Consider the following 18,118-nt stretch of genomic DNA (forward strand, 5'->3'; position numbering starts at 1 on the left):
GACCATCTCTCTAACTAAGCTATCTTTGGAACTGGAAAACCAAACTAGAAACAAGGAAAGGAAAAAACTAAACTAGAAGCGGAAAGAAAAGAAGATCCGATTCTTTTAATGGCGCTGCATCATCTATTTATAAGCTCCTCGCAGCAATATCCAGCTAGGATAACAATTTTGGCAGCGAATATTCGTCCTTGCTGGGATTGAGCGTCTCATCGATTGATACGTGCCCTTCTTCTAGAATGCAGCGGTTCTTCAATAACGGAATGGGGATTCGGCTTCGTCCTTGCGTCTTACGCATCAACACGTGTCCCATTCTAGAATATCGTCCTTGATAACCGATTGATGATCGTCATCCAGCGCATCAGCCTCACGTGTCTTTCTTCTAGAACGAAGTGGTCCTGCGGCTAACTGCTTGATTACTCCTTTGATCAATCCACCCGATTTTTTGGCCTTTTTCGCCATCTGTACCAGCTTGATCAGCTTGGTCTTGTTGCTCTTAGTCAAGCTGCATTCCTGCACAATTAACACTCGCTTTGCGCACTGATCAAGTAGCATACATTTTACCCCTAAATCGATGCATGAAATAGGCTTTATCACTCTTGTAGCTTGTGTAGTTTTGTAATGCTGAGCTTTTCGGGAAACATACCTTCACACAATTCTTCCATTGTTGACCCTTGGTCAATCTTCCGTCATGCATCGTCCCATTGTGGCCCACGAGGCACCACCACTGCTTCGTGATGGACCATTGTGTTCAACAAATACCGGTAGAATCTCGAGATGACACAGTACCCTAGGAAGGAGAAGCTTTGGTAGGAGACACAATGCAAAGTAACATTAAGATCGGAGTAAAGGAAAACACTAGTACCGATATTAATATCCTGAGGTCCACGACAAAGGAGGTATTTAGGGTTTGAGGGAATCTTCTCGAATGTGCAGTTGTCATATGCTGATGGGTGACGGCCGCCCCCGATAATTATTAAGCACGTAATTGTTGTGAAGATTATTAAACCACTATCGCCTAATAGTGTAACAATAACGAGGATACATAAGGAATTAATACATATGGAAATATATTTGCAAATTCCTTTTACAAAAGATACAACCGTATATACTTTTGTTTTTGCACATTCTGTTGGTATGTTTGACAAGGAAATTTTTTCTCTTATGGAAAACATACACCCAAAGAAAATCGAGCAACTAATTAACAAACAAATTAAAATACTGTTTTATGTTTTATGTTTTTGGACATGTTAATTTACTGCGTTTTATTTAACAGATATTTAATCAATGTCATTTCTAGCATCAAGAGTCTGTTCTAATAAACTGATTGGACAATGTTTATGTATTTAAGTACATTATTAAAATATCTAATTCAAACAGTGCACCTCACATAAAAAAATCACCAAAGAAATAGTAAAATGTGTTGTCAAGTTTTTAAATTTATGACACCAATATTTTGTGCATTTTACAAAAGAATAAACTAGGGAATAAGTTACAAACTGAACATAGATCCTGATCAGTATTCCAAAGGCAAACTGTGATACCAAAAAACAAACAATAAAAAAAAAACAGTTAAAAGAAAATTTGGAGAGAGAGAGAGAATGCAGCCTAAATATTGCTGGTTGGAAATTTCCAATGTTTCCTTCTTAAAAACATGATTATGCTTCATCCTCGGAGAGCTGCAAATTGTAACCTTGCTTCATGTCTGCATAATTTTAAAGGAATGATTTCAGTTGATTTTAAAGGAATGATTTCAGTTTTCAAAAGGATGGGAACAACTATATGTACATGTCAAGCCTGCGGTACTGAGTGTTGAGATCGAGAAGAGGTGTCGATTGATGACATTTCAGATACAATGAACATGAGAATAAACTCGAATTCAAGGATGTAAATCAGATGGATACTTGCTCTATTTTCCATGTTTAATCACTTGCAGTTCCAGCCAACCAAAACAAACACTAAGAATTGTTTATACGCTAAAAAAACTTCGCACGCTCGTTAAAAGATCCATCTGACCATCATGAAACAAGGAAAGAGACCATTGTATAAGACAATAAGCAAATTAGGACCTAAAAGAAAACAAGACGAGAGATGCACGGCATTACTATCACATAAAAAGTGCTCCCTATTTTGTTAATCCCTACTCGGCTTAGGCTTTAGGCAAGTGTTTGGAGTTAGGTACCCGCATATGCATGAGTTATTTAGACCACATCACTTTCCACTTTGAATAAACTAACAAACATTGATCTCAAATTATGTAGGCAAGTGTTGGAGTTAGGTACCTTTCTTTGAAGCTTTAGTGAGTCTATCTTTTCTCCTGTTTTCGCTCTTCAGATTGTCAGCCAATCTGACCTTTTCACCATCTCCCATATCGCTTTCGCTTGCTGTTTCCCATTCGGAATCATCAGTCTCTTGGTTGCAAACATCACTTGCACCACCTTCACAGTGGACACCCCCATGTTTAGCAGCAGCATCTTTAAATAACCAGGCAGCACGTATTTGTTTCTTAACAAATCGCTCAGCATACTCAGGAACCTTATTTTGTCTTGAGGCTGCATCATGATCAGTCGACTGAGAGCACTCATTTATGTACAGAATAGCATCCAACAAGCTCTCTTTTGCAAATCCAAGCATGTCATAGGCCTGCGCTCGTCTCCACAAGCTTTTCGCGTGAAGGTTTACTGGATTCTGAAGACAGAGCGCTCGGGTGGCATCACTTATAGCAGCCATGGGTTGCTGCAGTAAGAGATTGCACTGGGCTCGATTACTGTACAAGACTATCCTTTCCTTTTTAGACCGGACCGGGCACAAAGCCAATGCTTCTGAATACTTCAAAGCAGCACCGGAAATATCACCAGATGAAAACAATGAATTTCCTTCCAATTTAACCACTAAGGCAGCTGCCTGTTTGATGTGGAGATCCTCTTTTGGCATACTTTTTTCCCATTTCAATTGTTCTCGTGAATTTAGCAACTCCTCAGCCTGTTCTTTTGCACGACTACTGATTGAATTGCGTCCTATTCCGTGTGTCTGGATACATTCCTGAAGCACATTAACAATTGAATCTCCAAGCTTTTTGTGCTCCCCTAATGTAGTTATTTCCGCGAGGTCAAGTAGTGCAGGCAGGGCTGTATCAATCACCTGCAAAATAGTATTGCGAAATAAACACATCTGTGACTTGCTTCTAATTTTTTTTCCCGTTCTTTCTGTAGCCGAGCAAAATAGATTATGTGGTTTGACATTTTCTGTTCATAAGTGTGGAAAAGTTGAGATGGCAATAGATAAACTTCCATCAAGAAACTGATAGTAAATCAACTATACAGTTGAAACATTGCTACGTTTGGACTACCAATGGCAATAACTTGGCACAAACTTCACATCAGTTGAAATCAGCACATTATGTTTAAGCTTCTTGTATATTTAGTTACTAAATTGTTTTAGAAAGAAAAAGATGTATAGCCATCCAAATCAATCATAGAACATAGATCTATATTGAAGTAGTAGTAGTAGTAGTAGTAGTATCTAGTTACTAAACAGCTGCAATAGCGTGAAGACATTGCAAAAGAAGTAGTTCGTGAAGAAATACTATACATTTGCAAAATAATCATAGCGAAGTAGCAGTATCAAAAAAAGAACAATTACCTTAAGGCAGGTACTTGGATCCTGAAGCAACGCAACTATACAGTCGATCGCCATATACTGCCAATCATCTGATGATCGTGCTATATTACACAGGGCCTCTATAATACTAGGACAGCTAGCCACCGGGCCCCTACCCAATTTATGATGACAGATTGTTCGCAATAACCCAATTCCAGCAGGAGAGTTTTCGTTAACTAGTCCTCCCCACATTTCAGGAAGCTTTACTAAAAATTCCGGTTTGCATATAGTAGGAAGAAATTCATGTTTAAAGGCAAAGCAATTGATCAGCTGAAGAGACCAGCACTGCAGCTGACTAGCCCATTCTTCAGCCTTCCGTGACTCCATTTCAACGCCACCCATGCCACGTGTAAGAAGATCACAGTGATAACTAAGCCTTCTGTCGACATACTGGTAAAAGTGAGTATACACGATTTCTAGTGAACTTGCTGCTAGCTGCATAGCAAGCTCCAGGATCTCCCCGTGGCTTGCTAGAGCAGGGAAGGTGCTGGTGTACGTAGCTAAGTGACCTAGAGCTCGTACTGCTACTCTCTGCTCGACCCAAGTTAACCTTCCTCTCAGAAGTTCAACCAATGCTGGGATAACCCCCGCGTGCACAGCCATTTCAGCAAACTCTTCCATGTTCATAGTGTACGATCCAATTATGTGCGCTGCATAGTAAGGTATGTATATATTCTGGTCTTGAGACAGCCAACGGCGATTCTTAAGGCCCTTCCAGATGAGTGCTGTCATGCATTCGAAAATACCAAGCTCGATAAACTCAGAATCATTAGGATGTGCCATTGCCGTGTTCCAAAGGCCACTGATGGGAAGGACTTGACTATCGTCATCCTGTGAAGGAAGTTCTCGGAAGAATTTTAGCACGCTGGCTCTGCGCTTGCTTGGGTTTCCTTCCTTCATTACACAAAAGAAGCATCCAGGATATGGACAGTCGGCAGTTAATTTATCCATGCTCGTAAGTTTAACTATTTTCCCCAAACCTTGCAACTAACTAAGTCCTCATAAAGCTACTACCTGCGACAAATATGCATAACTAGACGAGTGAGTCAGGATCATATGAGATGAGATACATATCCAATCACGAAATACAATGAAAATGTCATCAGATGGGAAGCAGTATCAAGCACAAAGCTTTCAGCAGCAACTACTACATCTGGTAGCTATTTTACACACTGTACCGTTTTGAAGCTGCTAATCGATCAACTAATAACAAATCTATCTCATAAGTTTGCAATGCTTTCACATCATACAATATGTTACTTGACTCCACTCCTCATCCACTTTGCTTTTACCAGACTATTGACTTATCATAATCAGTTTCATCACGAAACAGCAATTAAGATAGTAGTAAAAATCAAATATTTCTCACAAGCTGTAAAATCAAAACACACACACATGAATTTTCAGAAATTTAAGCTTCGAAAAGTAAACACACACAATTGCCCTAAAATGATAAATAGTTGGAATAATCTTGTATACAAAAGTTCGAATATATACCCTCGATTTCAAACGGATCTGCTAAAAAACTAACAATCGCAACTAACAAATAAGTAAAAGAGTATTCTCAATTAGAAACAATACTAACTAAAAGACTGAAATTTGTGCACACAAAGGAAAAAAGGGACACGCCCACTACGAGATGAACTATGAACAATTAAAAACAGCATAATAAAAATCAGAACTTGGAAATGCAACAAAATGGGGTAAATTCAAACAGACCTGAGAATTGGCAAGCCATTGATCTGGGGGAATGGGTTTCTGAAATGGAATTACTAGCTGATAAATTTGATTTTAACCCTTTTTTATGGTTGGGAATGTCAGTGTGAGTGAATAGAATCAGTGAGAATTCAATGTATGGTCCTACAAAATTGATTGTCTATTTCTCTTCCCGTTTTAAATCAAAGATGTTGTGATACTTTTTGAATGGATTAATAATTTATTCGGAGTATTATGAAAATAAGATTTCTCAATCTAAATAATGCAATCGTTTATTTGAAGGAAGTCCAAATATAATAACCACAGTTGGGTAAATCAAATCATCATTAACTCATGTGATTCAAAACCTATATTAAAGGAGATAAATAGCAACTATGTTAAATTTGTCTACATACAAGTCATAGCGGTTCAAAAAAGATCATATCTTTATATGTATGGGGTGTGTTGGATAGGACGGCGTATTTATGGATGCGCGGCAAAAGTGTGAGAATCGACGACATGTGTTGTACGCCTCTCAACCAAGTAGAAACGGCCACGTGATAGTGAGCATTGACCTATGAACAATTAATGTTGAAAACAAAATGGATTCAATGAGTCATAGAAATCAGCGATAACCAGAGGCAAAAGCAAGTTTTGCGAGCCGACTTAGGCGTCGAATAAGTTTTCATTGATTGTAATTATTTTTATTTGCCTAGATCACGTTGTTTCTAGAATTATATTTTTGATTGGATAATATATGCAAATCTAGATAGATTGTATAACAAATTTAAGTTGGCCATCTATGAGGAAGGTCCCCTAGTTTTATGTACCTATAAATTTGATCAAGATAATACTCCTACTTTGGATGAAATAGTAGTTAAAAGATTATCCAATAAATTTGAGTAACAAAAAAAACTAGGACAAGATACGACAAACAAGTATTTGTCCGTTCCGTAATGGTGTTTTCCTCTGTATTAGTAAACGGAATATTGACTAGGATACGTTTTCAATTTGGACACCCCGTCACTTTCCACGCTTCCTATTTTAATTAGGATATCACATTGCATTATCAACATGTGACGTTCCATACACTTTTTTCAGATATACATTTTTGTCTTAACATTGTTTCCCCACATATTTTCTTTACATTTCTTACCTATTTATTAATACTAGTAGTATAATTTTGTTGCACCAATTTTAAGTGAATTTTCGACATTCATTTCAAGTAAATGGAACATTATATAACTAAGTCGATAATTGGTGTGCTAGTTTTCTTTCTTGTCAATGACAACTAGGAGAATCACACATACAATAAGTTTCAGAAATCACTAATCAAAAGATAAATATGAGTCATGACATTATTTTACATTTGAATGATTTGTAAATAATACTCCTATTTATAAAAATTACAAATGAGTAATATATTCTCGATTCGAGCAAGAAAAAAATGAGTAAATTTTGGAATTTGAGATAATTAAGAGATTGGTGAAAAGCATATTTTTAAACAGTGCATGTGACAACAATTGAAGTAAAACCGCTCATCTAAACAGAGCTTTTAGAGAAAGTACAATTTGACTATATGATCTATATCAATAGTTCAATATCTTAAATAACTATTTATGCGAAATAAGATATTTATTGCCTTAAAACGCATGGATGCCTTCAATAGTTCAATATCTTAAACAACTATTTATATTTATTTATTCCCTTATCGGAACAAGAGAGAAGGATAGGAACTACCCATGTAAAATATAGTGACTAAAATCTAAAATTTAATTTATTCAAAATAATTGATTATTTAGTTGAAAAGCACACTCTATTTTTACTCACTATTTACTTTCGATGTGATACTTTCTACGCTAATAAATATTAAATTGATCATTTAGCACTACTCATGGGACTCATCATATAATTCATAAAATTTTAGTTATGTATCTAATAAAATTGATTGGAATTGAAAACGAAAATTCATCTCTCAAAAATTCATTTCTATATACTCCTTTCTAGCTCCCGTGACTTGAACTTTCTCAGTAGGCAGGTGGCATAAACTTTAAATAATGTGTAGACAAATAATTGGGTGGAAAAGTTTATACCAATAAAGAGGTAACATTACTAGTTTTGACTGATTATATCGAGTTCTATATACTACTCCTAGTATATTTCGATATGTCTTACTACATCTTCAATTTAGTCATTCGGTACATAACATAAAATACGAAATTGAATATCTAAAATAGTAATGTAAATTAATTTAAGTGACAAAATTTAGGTACCACAAAAAATCGAATTCTTTCTACATTTAGTATAATGTTAATTAATAATCAGATAAATATGATGCATGATAGTTTAATATGTTATCTTTGTAGTAATTGATTTGTGGTTCTAGGATTCCAATCTATCTTTTCAATTATTATGATGAAGCATGCCGGAATGACTTTACTGCCCATATGAGTAATAATTAGACGTTAATTTCAAACTTTATTCGCCAATAGAAGCTTGAAAACAATTGTAGTATAGTCAAAGATGACATTATTACTCCTAAATATAAACATACATATATAAAAGAGAGGTAAATTATAAAAAAATTATAAATTCTGTTAAATTCTGGTCCATAAATTAAAATTTTAGTCGAACATTATGAAGTTTGGATAGAAATTACCCAATCACAAAAAAAAATCCAGTCATCTACATGTTATTTATTGTTGATATTTTTCAGTTCAAGACATCATTTTCCTTATGAGTAGACAACATCTATCTCACTAACAAACATCGAGCGGCGGTCGTACCATAAGAATTGCAAGTGCCCTTCACAAAGAGCGCGGCCACTGCAGCCACGCCTCTCGCCACAACTCGATCTTCTATCCGATCCGAAGGACGTGGAGCGAGGGCTGCTTGGCGCTGATGAATCTCTCTTCTCCGATCACCGGCGCCGCCTCTCCGTGCCACAATTCGCCCTCCTTCGTTGCCGCCGCGGCGCAAGGAGATATGACGAGGACGCAGACGCATTTGGTCCTGTACAAGGAGGAGGACGAAGAGGAAGAGGTCAATTATGTTTTTTTAAAAAATTTTTTTATCCTTTTGTTCTTATTAACATTGATTCGTGGCATATTTTGGGGAAATTCTTTCAATTGTCAGAGACTAAGAAATTATATATTTTCATATTTTTAGAAGAAAAAAAACCTTCTGCATAATTTATTGAACTCGCAAATTATAGTCTTCTAATTTTGAATTAGGCAAATTTTATTTTCTGAAATTCAGTAAATTATTACTAATAAATTTAATATTAAACGTTCGTTGAATATTAAGGAATAAAATTCACGGGCTCGTCATATTCTATTTGTTCACTACCCATAATTTTGAATCTTATGACAGTTGGTAAAAAACAACATTAAATACTAAACATTAACAATATCAAATAATTAATTTAATAGAATAATATAACTACTCCATTAATTATGAATGGAATAAGAATAAAGTATATTACCTTAGAAAAACACTATTTCACTATTTTAAATTTTAAATTTTACGTGTAGATTTTTTTAATTGGGTAAACACTAATTAATTAAACAGTTACGACTTACAAATCCAAATCATATGGAGTATTGTTTTATTTTAATTTTCGTTGCTATTATTAAGTGATATGTCAAGAATCATGACTAACAAGAAAGTGGTGAAATTTTAAGAAATAATATTTGAATAATTATGCACTCCATAAAGAAGGCTGCCTTTATTTCGACAAGTGTAACATATATATTGAATTATACAGATATTATTAACTAATTAATAAAAATTAGCAGCATATATTGTGAAATTTTTGAAATGTATTTGTTAAATCACGAATAGAGTATGGTATGCGTGGCGTGTATATGTGGTGTCTCTGTACACAGACCGCCACTGACGCACATCCATCATAACTGACGGCTGATGCACAGACGTCAAATCGCGTCAGGTTGCATGCCGCCACTGCAGAACTCCATGTGATATGCCCATAATGCCCTTTTAGGGCTGAAGGGCCTTTTAGTCTGAAAAAATATGATATGTGATTATGTTAAAGCCCAGAAAGTTATGACTATATTTTTTTTAATCAGAGATCTAGAGTGAAACAAATGGAAACGTTAAAGTTTGACATTTTTTGTAGTTCAAATAGAGAAAAATCAGTAAATAGTAGGGTGACAGACAACAGTAAATCGCAGTTAATAGCTTGAAGCCTTTTTGATGTTTGGTCGACGGGCAGCTCGGGCAGGTCCCCACCTTTCGGGCAGCTGTTGAAATTACTGGTCACAGGTCATAAGCTCGCACACACGCCCAAAAAGAAAATAATGATAGTTTATCATCCCACTCTCACTCCCTAGAGAGAGAAAGAGAGAAAGGGAAAGGAGAGATAGAGATACAGGGAGAGGGGCAACTCCAGAAGTTTTTGAATAGAATGTTTAGAGAGCCAATTAGTTGCAACGGAAGATATACACTAGAGAAGTATTCCAAATTAGTCCAGCATCGATTTCTCCTTTATTGCTCTTGTTGTGTTTTGTGATTATTGATCTCTAAGCAATGTTGGGCTAAATTAGGGATATTGTCATCTGGGATCTTTTTTTTTTCTTCTTTGGATCTGAGGCATTATTATCTCATGAGCTGGTGAAGCTGTCACATTTATCATAAAAAAATGTGTTCTTTGTTTGAGGGAGTGATGGAGAGAGCAAGGAGGGTGTTCTTGGTGATGCTGCTGCTGCCTCATTTGAAGTGCATTTATGCTAATATGGAAGGTTTGTGTTTTTCAAACCTCAATTTTCTGATGTTGATTTGTGATTTGTTCTTTTTCAAATTGATTTTGTGATTTTTTTTGTTTTGATCCTTGGATGGTGTGTTCAGATTTTGACTTTTGTGTTTGTCTGCTTCATAAAGTTTGAATCTTTATGTGGTTGGTGGTTGTGGCGCTCTTAAATGTGGAGTGTTTTGTTTTGTATAGTTGGCTACCTTTAGGTATAAGCAGGCTTTTTAGAATAGTTTTTAGGAATTATTGTTCTTCTACTATTTTCATCATGGTTCTTTCTGTGTGCAATTGTCTCTTTCTGTTAGCTTGATATGAGCAGTAGTAATTGATATTGTTTTGAAGCTGACATTTAGATTCCACAGATATGCATATTGATGACTGATATTTTAATCAAATTCTTGGTTAAGTTAGCAGTAAGGAATTTGGACTTTTCTTGATATTAGTGAGGCATTCTCATTATAGCATTGCTTATCAAGGAATTCGATCATTCGTGGGAAATATGCACATATTTTCGCTGAGCTTTATATCTTAACTTAGTTAAATTCTGATTACTCCTTGTTGTAACGTGATTTGGTCCGATGTCTTTGAGAACTGATGGGGATTAGTTAAAAAAATGTTACTATACAGGTGATGCTTTGCATAGTCTTAGAACAAACTTGGAGGATCCTAACAATGTGCTACAAAGCTGGGACCCCACGCTCGTCAACCCTTGCACATGGTTCCATGTTACCTGCAACAACGATAACAGTGTAATAAGAGTGTAAGATTACGGTTCATTGTTTATCTCCTCATTTTCAGTCATTTCCAGTGCCAGTTTTAGTTCCTTAGATAGGAATAGGATCACATTTAGTTTTTTAATTGAACTTCTACTCTAACGCTCTTTAATCAATTTCTGGTGTCAGTGATCTCGGGAATGCTGCTTTATCTGGTCAATTGGTTACACAGCTTGGCTTGTTGAAGAATCTGCAGTATCTGTATGCCTATTTTTTATTATTCGCAGAAATTTACAGAACTGAATTCGAGGACTAGTTTACTGTGATTAGTTATGCATGAAACTCAGAAAATATATCACGGACTAATCTAGTGAGTAGTGAAATGCATTACTGTTTCTTGAAGTAATTTTGGTGTTAAAGGTTTTTCGTTTTGTTACAATATCTATATTTTGATTTCCTATGATGACTTCTACATGTGTGACTGCAATAAATTTATGTGACTTTTATTTGACCATCCAATTTATTCCCCATGGATGCTAAGACCTTCTTAGAGAAGTGAACTAGGTAGAATCACAATAAAACTTTCGTTGACAAAAGTAAAGGGTTTTCTTCCCCTTGAAATTCATTGGCATCCAGAATATGTATTTATTTGAAGTATTCCTTAACTTGTTTCCTTATTCAGGAACAAGGGCGGATTTGAACCTTGATATAGCATTTAGGGGTACTCTTAGATGTAGAAAATAGTGAAATAAGTATAGCTCCACAAGGCATCCTAGTTGAAGTTGATCAGATTGTCCGGAAATTTGAACCATTAAAAGCCTGTTTGGGTTTCAATGATTAAAAGTCAACAAGTGGAAGATGAATAATCCTGTTTCGGTTAAAATGCTCGAAAACATGGTCGTTGGCTGTTTTGTAGATCTGATACTAGGTAATGTTGGCCTATATTAAATATCTTCAATTTTATAATATTTCTTTTTCAGCATCGCTGCCAGAATGAACTTATCAATCATAGATATGCAACATGTATCAGCACATGCTCACGTCTTGCAAAACTGCTGTATGAATATGTAGACATATGCAAGCTAATAGTAAAACAATTGCCAAAATGGTTTTCTTTTTTTTGTCATTTCGTTTTGCCTCATGTTTAAATGGCATGCTATGACTTTTTTTTCCCTTTTTGTGGTGCTAGGGAGTTGTACAGTAACAACATAACTGGGCCGATACCAAGCGATCTTGGAAATCTTACTAATTTGGTGAGCTTGGATCTGTACTTGAACAGTTTCACTGGTCCCATTCCAGCCACGTTGGGCAAGCTGTCAAAATTACGATTCCTGTGCGTTAAGTTATCCTGGACTAGAAGAATTGTGATTTGATGCCATGTATTCTTTGAAACAAATAAGTTTCTGGACTAGTATGATGGCTTCTACAGATAAAAAAAATTCTTATTGTCAACTGGTTTTGTGTTTTGGTAAGGGTAGGCGGTTGAATAATAACAGCTTGACGGGTCCCATCCCCATGCAACTGACCAATATCTCGTCGCTTCAAGTTCTGTGAGTATCCAAGTTTGATTGTTTTAACGTGCAGACTATTTTTAGGAGTGCCGTAACAACAATTGTTTCGTTTTTTTGTTCTTATGCAGGGATCTATCAAACAATCGTCTCTCAGGGGCAGTTCCAGATAATGGTTCCTTTTCTTTGTTTACACCCATAAGGTACTTAGATATATGTAATGGCACAAACTCCTATCAAAACCTCATCCGTATTCATTTAAATCTAATGTAGTTACTCTTCACAGTTTTGCAAATAACGTTGATCTCTGCGGCCCAGTTACTGGACGACCATGCCCTGGATCTCCCCCATTCTCTCCGCCCCCTCCGTTTGTTCCACCATCCCCAATTTCTTATCCAGGTTGTTCCCAGTTTGATTTTTGAATATCTTGACTGGAAAATGTGTCAAAAATTTAATGGAAAATTAGGCTGTAATATTGTTATTTCTAATTCTGTATGTAACTGCAGGAGGGAATACTGCAATGGGAGCCATTGCTGGAGGAGTTGCTGCAGGTGCGGCTCTCCTATTTGCTGCCCCTGCCATTGCCTTTGCATGGTGGCGTCGGAGAAAGCCAAAGGAGTACTTCTTTGATGTTCCAGGTATTTATTTCAACGACCTAGTTTGCTTCACGTCAGAGTTTGTTTAGCTCCTGAATGAATTGCTTACTCAACTTTGCAGCTGAGGAGGATCCCGAAGTCCATCTTGGACAGCTTAAACGATTCTCTCTACGAGAGTTGCAAGTTGCAACCGATAGTTTCAGCAACAAAAACATTTTGGGAAGAGGTGGCTTTGGCAAGGTATATAAAGGACGACTGGCAGACGGCACACTTGTTGCCGTCAAGCGGCTTAAAGAGGAGCGAACGCCCGGTGGAGAACTCCAATTCCAAACAGAGGTCGAGATGATTAGTATGGCAGTGCACCGTAATCTTCTTAGATTGCGTGGGTTTTGCATGACCCCTACTGAGCGTTTGCTCGTTTATCCGTATATGGCTAATGGAAGCGTCGCATCTTGCTTAAGAGGTGATGCTTTTCAAGAATGTAGGGTTTAGCCTCTTTTTTCAAATGAATTTACATATCGACCAATGAATACATGACTAAACGAAGTGCTTAAATTGCAGAACGGCCACCAAATGAGCCACCACTCGTTTGGTCCGCAAGGAAGTGCATTGCTCTGGGATCTGCAAGAGGATTGTCTTACTTGCACGATCACTGCGACCCCAAGATTATTCATCGCGATGTCAAGGCTGCGAATATATTACTAGATGAAGAGTTTGAGGCAGTTGTCGGAGATTTTGGTTTGGCGAAACTCATGGATTACAAAGATACACACGTGACAACCGCTGTTCGTGGAACTATAGGACACATAGCTCCCGAGTACCTCTCCACTGGAAAATCCTCAGAGAAAACCGATGTTTTTGGATACGGAATCATGCTTCTTGAGCTGATCACGGGGCAGAGGGCATTTGATCTCGCTCGCCTTGCAAATGACGATGATGTCATGCTGCTCGATTGGGTATATATATATATCTATACATCATCCCTCCCTCTCTCTCTCGTTCTTTCCGTGGCGTTAAATGTGATGGTTTTGGCGTTGTGGTTCGTTTGCAGGTGAAAGGGCTTCTAAAAGAGAAGAAAGTCGAAATGCTGGTCGATCCCGATTTGCAGAAGAACTACGTGGAAGCAGAGGTGGAGCAGCTAATACAGGTGGCTCTGCTGTGCACCCAGAGTTCACCGATGGAGCGGCCCAAGATGTCGGATGTGGTGAGAATGCTGGAAGGCGATGGGCTGGCTGAGAAGTGGGACGAGTGGCAGAAGGTGGAAGTGCTCCGGCAGGAGCTGGACCTTGCGCCTCCTCACTCGACCTCCGATTGGATCCTCGATTCGACCGAGAATTTGCATGCCGTTGAGTTATCAGGTCCAAGATGACCATCATCCAAACAAACTGCTATCAGGCTTGTTTTTTTGTACTATAATTTTATTAGGAATATTGAAAAAGAAAAGAAAAAGAGTTGACAGATTAGGAGTTGTGGTGAGAACATATTGTGAACTGTATTCTTTGTATTTGTGCATAGAACTATGTAGTGCCCAACTATCTCATCTTGGTGTTTCACAATTTTTTTTGACATTGCATTTTACATTGTGCTAAAACTCTTTCCACTAGAGTTAACTTTCTAATCTTGAAATATCTGTTACATTACGCTTGAAATTTGCAAATAATTTTATAGTTGCATTGATAGTTAAAAGCTTCCACTTTTTTTAGTGCATAAGAAAACATATTGGAGTCAAAAAATTACCTATAAACATGCAATGCAAAATTAATATGAATGATTATATGCCATAAAATATAATCTTTTACTAATTGACAGACCCAATTTGAAGTATAGATCAATGTGAAATTTTAGTACTATTAATTTATTTAAATAAATAAAGTTTTGAGTTGTATAATGTCAAAAACTAGGCCCATTTCCTAAGTTTAGCCCATTTATATACTATGTTTTTTAATAGGGCAAACTGCCTTAAAAGTCACAAACTTTTTTCCATTTTCCGGGTTTTCTCACGAACTAAAAAATTGGCATATAATGTCATGAACTTTACCGGGTTATTAGAATTTCCCATTTGACCCGACCCTAGAGTTTTCCGGTCGAAATCTTGCGCACGCGGCAAGCCTGAAATCTGACGTGAAAAACACCGGAAATTCATTTGCCCTAAAAGTCACAACCTTTTCCTATTTTTCGGTTTTTCCCACGAACTTTTCCCATTCTCCCGTCGCGATTTCTTCTCACGGGAATTCTGTCGTAATCCAATTTCAGTTTTTTCCATTTCAAACAATCGATTTTTGGTCAATTTTGATTGAATGTGCGATTTTTTGATTTGTTCGAAATTAGTCAATTTTCTGGTTTGAATGTATGGTTTCAATCTCAATTTTGTTTTTTTTAGAATAATCACTCTAGCTCCCAAATGTCGACCAATTCAACGTATCTTTCAACAAATTAAACGACCTCATTCCAAAAGGCCTTGTAGGAAAATCAAAGGAATAACTTCTCGACACTTCTCTTTGTGGGAAGCCTCTTGACACCATGTGCCCCAAAACTCTGGCTATTGCCACGAGTGGCGGCGGCGAAGGGAAGAAGAAGCACTCTAGCGGCGCCATTGGGGGAAATGCAATTAGATCTGTTTTAGGGCGGTTTGTCTTGCTGTTACTACTCCCTCCGTCCCAAGATAAACGACTCGTATTCATTTTTGGGATGTCCCACTATAAGTGAGTCATTTTTCCCTTTTTAGCAAAAAATTCTCTCTCTTACTTTATTCTCCACCTATTTTATTCTCTCTTCACTCCTCTACTTTTCTCTACCTCATACTTTACTCTCTCCACTTTAACTATTTAAATATGAATTCCTTAAATCTCGTGCCAAAAAGAAGTGCTTCACTTATCTTGGGACGGAGGGAGTATTATTTATCCTGTGTAGGAAGCAGAGCAGGAAGAAGTCGCGGTCAGTCGACGTGGTGGCTTTAAAAAAATAGGAAAGTGACTCCTCCGCCAGCGCGCAGAAGCCCCTCGCCGCCGCCATCGTGCTCTTTGTCGTCGGCACCGATTTGAGAGTGAAGTGAAAGGAATTTGGGGATGAATTTGGGGTAAAAAATGGAGGTGAATTAGGCTAAATTTGGGGATTTTGTGGGCTAAAATACGAGTAAGCTTAATTTTAACACATCAGTACACACTCATCACGCTCTCAGCAACCACGTTAGCTTAAAAGGACACGTCAGCAGGACAATTTTTTAGTTCGTGGGAAAAACTGGAAAATGAGAATAGTTTGTGACTTTTTGGGCAGTTTGACACGTCAGCAGCCACGTCAACTTAAAAAGACACGTCAACTTGCTTTATGGCCGGAAAACCAGTCATAGGAAAACTGCAACCGAATGTAAAGTTCATGACATTATACACCAATTTTTTAGTTCGTGGAAAAAACCAAAAAATGGAAAAAGTTTATGACTTTTAAGATAGTTTGCCCTTTTTAATATTGGATTTAACTTTAAGTCCATAAGATTTTTTTAAAAAGTTTAATAGTGGAGATATATTTGGTTGTAATTATATTTATATCGTGACATTTTTATCAAAAACAACTGTATTGTTTTTGTTGCTTATGACATTTTTATACATAAACACGAAGATGCTCATATATCACATAATTCACAATTAATACAAAAAGTAGCACTGAATTTTCATACTCTTTGGACAAAAGCTACTACATAATAAAGCAAGCATTAGGATTCTCATCACTAAACATGAGAGTATACTGCTCCTCGACCGGGTTCAAGCCGGCCACCTCCGGGTCAGTGGTCGCCCTGACGAAATTCGGGGGAGCCTTCTTGTCATAGACGCCGGCAACGTACGGATGCGCCACCATCGTGTAGGGCACATACGGCCACGGCTCCGCCTTCTTTCCGGTCGACTTAGCCGCCGCTAGAACCTTCTTAGCATCCACGTAACCGTACACCGTGGCCTTCTGCTGCTTCAGGTCCACATCCACCGATTTCGCACCTGCATGTTACACTTATATCAGTGACAGAGACAGACATTTTACAACTTATCGTCAAATTAAACTCAATTTAACAAATTGTCAAATTCCATAATAATAATGATATTGTTATAAATTATAATCTTAACATAAAATTACTATAATGCCCCTAAGAATTTAAAATTTAATGGGAGCCCTATGGCTGGCTGCCACGTGGTGCATCGGGATTGTATAGGGGAATATACACGTGACATGTAGTGACGAGAGAAGAGAGGTTCGATTGCAATTACCTTTAACGCCGGAGAGTGCTTTCTTGACTTTGAGAGCACAGCCATCGCAATCCATTCTGATCTTCACAGCTACTGTGGCTAACTGCTTCTTTTTCTTCTTCTTCTTGCTGTTTAGCAGATCAGACAAGTATTCCATGGTTCCTGAAACTCCCATCTTCAATTACTGTGTGTTTATGTGTGTGTGGAAAGGAGAGATATTTGTATATACTAAGAAGGAGTGCTGTTTAATTGAGTTTGAGTGTAAGTTAATAGGTGAGAATTGTGATGGTCACACTAGACAAAAGTGTAGAGAGATGGCTTTACTATTATTTTTGTGTAAGGATAGGTAGGGAAACTGATGTTTTTATATGTGTAAGTGTGTGTGTGTGTGTGTGTGTGTGGTGAGGGTTGCATGGATTGTGTGAAGGGAAAAATATGAGAAAGAGGCAGAATAGTGGAAAATAATGGAGTGGGGTTGAGTGCTGGAAACTTCTCAAATTATCGGATTTTTTTCAATTAGTTGCTAAGAGAGACATAACATGACTTGAGAGATTTTTTCCAATTATCAAGATTTTTATAATAATTCTTTATTTTTTGATGTGGCGTGTAACGTTCAAATTAAAAAGACGACAACCAGTAAAATACTAGTACTAAAGAAGCAGTTCATAATATAAATAATTGTGAAAATAATGAAATCAAAGTATAGATAAAAATAAATGATCTGTTCGAAATCATTATAGAAGAAAAATAGTGGAAGAAATCAAGAAATTGTTTATATGGAGCGGTAACTATATGCCTTATATGCCTTAGTACTTATTTAACTATTGTGGTTTTTCTTTATTTTTTTCGTGACTTGTTAGTGTTTCAATAACGTCATACTTTGGATTATTTGACACGGAAAGGATAAATAAAAGTAGTTTAAGAAAGGGTAATTATCTTATCATTCTTAATT

The 18,118-nt window shown here is 37.0% G+C and overlaps 3 protein-coding genes across 3 annotated transcripts; 1 reads left to right on the forward strand and 2 right to left on the reverse strand.

The window, feature by feature from the left end:
• Positions 1 to 1,408: 1,408 nt before the first annotated feature.
• LOC121806551 lies at positions 1,409 to 5,528 on the reverse strand. The gene is made up of 4 exons (XM_042206640.1): positions 5,377 to 5,528; positions 3,640 to 4,671; positions 2,280 to 3,138; positions 1,409 to 1,702 (listed from the first exon to the last, which is right to left on the reverse strand). Exons 2-4 carry the CDS (start codon positions 4,606 to 4,608, stop codon positions 1,656 to 1,658), a joined length of 1,875 nt encoding a protein of 624 aa, XP_042062574.1. The 5' UTR covers positions 4,609 to 4,671; positions 5,377 to 5,528; the 3' UTR covers positions 1,409 to 1,655.
• A 4,136-nt stretch (positions 5,529 to 9,664) lies between these two features.
• Positions 9,665 to 14,563, forward strand: LOC121808592 (somatic embryogenesis receptor kinase 2-like). The gene is made up of 11 exons (XM_042209157.1): positions 9,665 to 10,112; positions 10,748 to 10,880; positions 11,023 to 11,094; positions 12,023 to 12,166; positions 12,312 to 12,383; positions 12,473 to 12,544; positions 12,628 to 12,740; positions 12,848 to 12,979; positions 13,059 to 13,400; positions 13,499 to 13,893; positions 13,989 to 14,563. Exons 1-11 carry the CDS (start codon positions 10,013 to 10,015, stop codon positions 14,304 to 14,306), a joined length of 1,893 nt encoding a protein of 630 aa, XP_042065091.1. The 5' UTR covers positions 9,665 to 10,012; the 3' UTR covers positions 14,307 to 14,563.
• Positions 14,564 to 16,534: 1,971 nt separating this feature from the next.
• On the reverse strand, positions 16,535 to 17,594 carry LOC121806825 (heavy metal-associated isoprenylated plant protein 24-like). Its single transcript, XM_042206978.1, has 2 exons — positions 17,188 to 17,594; positions 16,535 to 16,920 (listed from the first exon to the last, which is right to left on the reverse strand). The coding sequence occupies exons 1-2, from the start codon at positions 17,339 to 17,341 to the stop codon at positions 16,625 to 16,627; spliced, it is 450 nt and encodes a 149-aa protein (XP_042062912.1). The 5' UTR covers positions 17,342 to 17,594; the 3' UTR covers positions 16,535 to 16,624.
• Between the last annotated feature and the right edge of the window lie 524 nt (positions 17,595 to 18,118).

Source organism: Salvia splendens, chromosome 6 (genome assembly GCF_004379255.2).
Source record: "Salvia splendens isolate huo1 chromosome 6, SspV2, whole genome shotgun sequence".
In the NCBI taxonomy this organism is placed as follows: domain Eukaryota; kingdom Viridiplantae; phylum Streptophyta; class Magnoliopsida; order Lamiales; family Lamiaceae; genus Salvia; species Salvia splendens.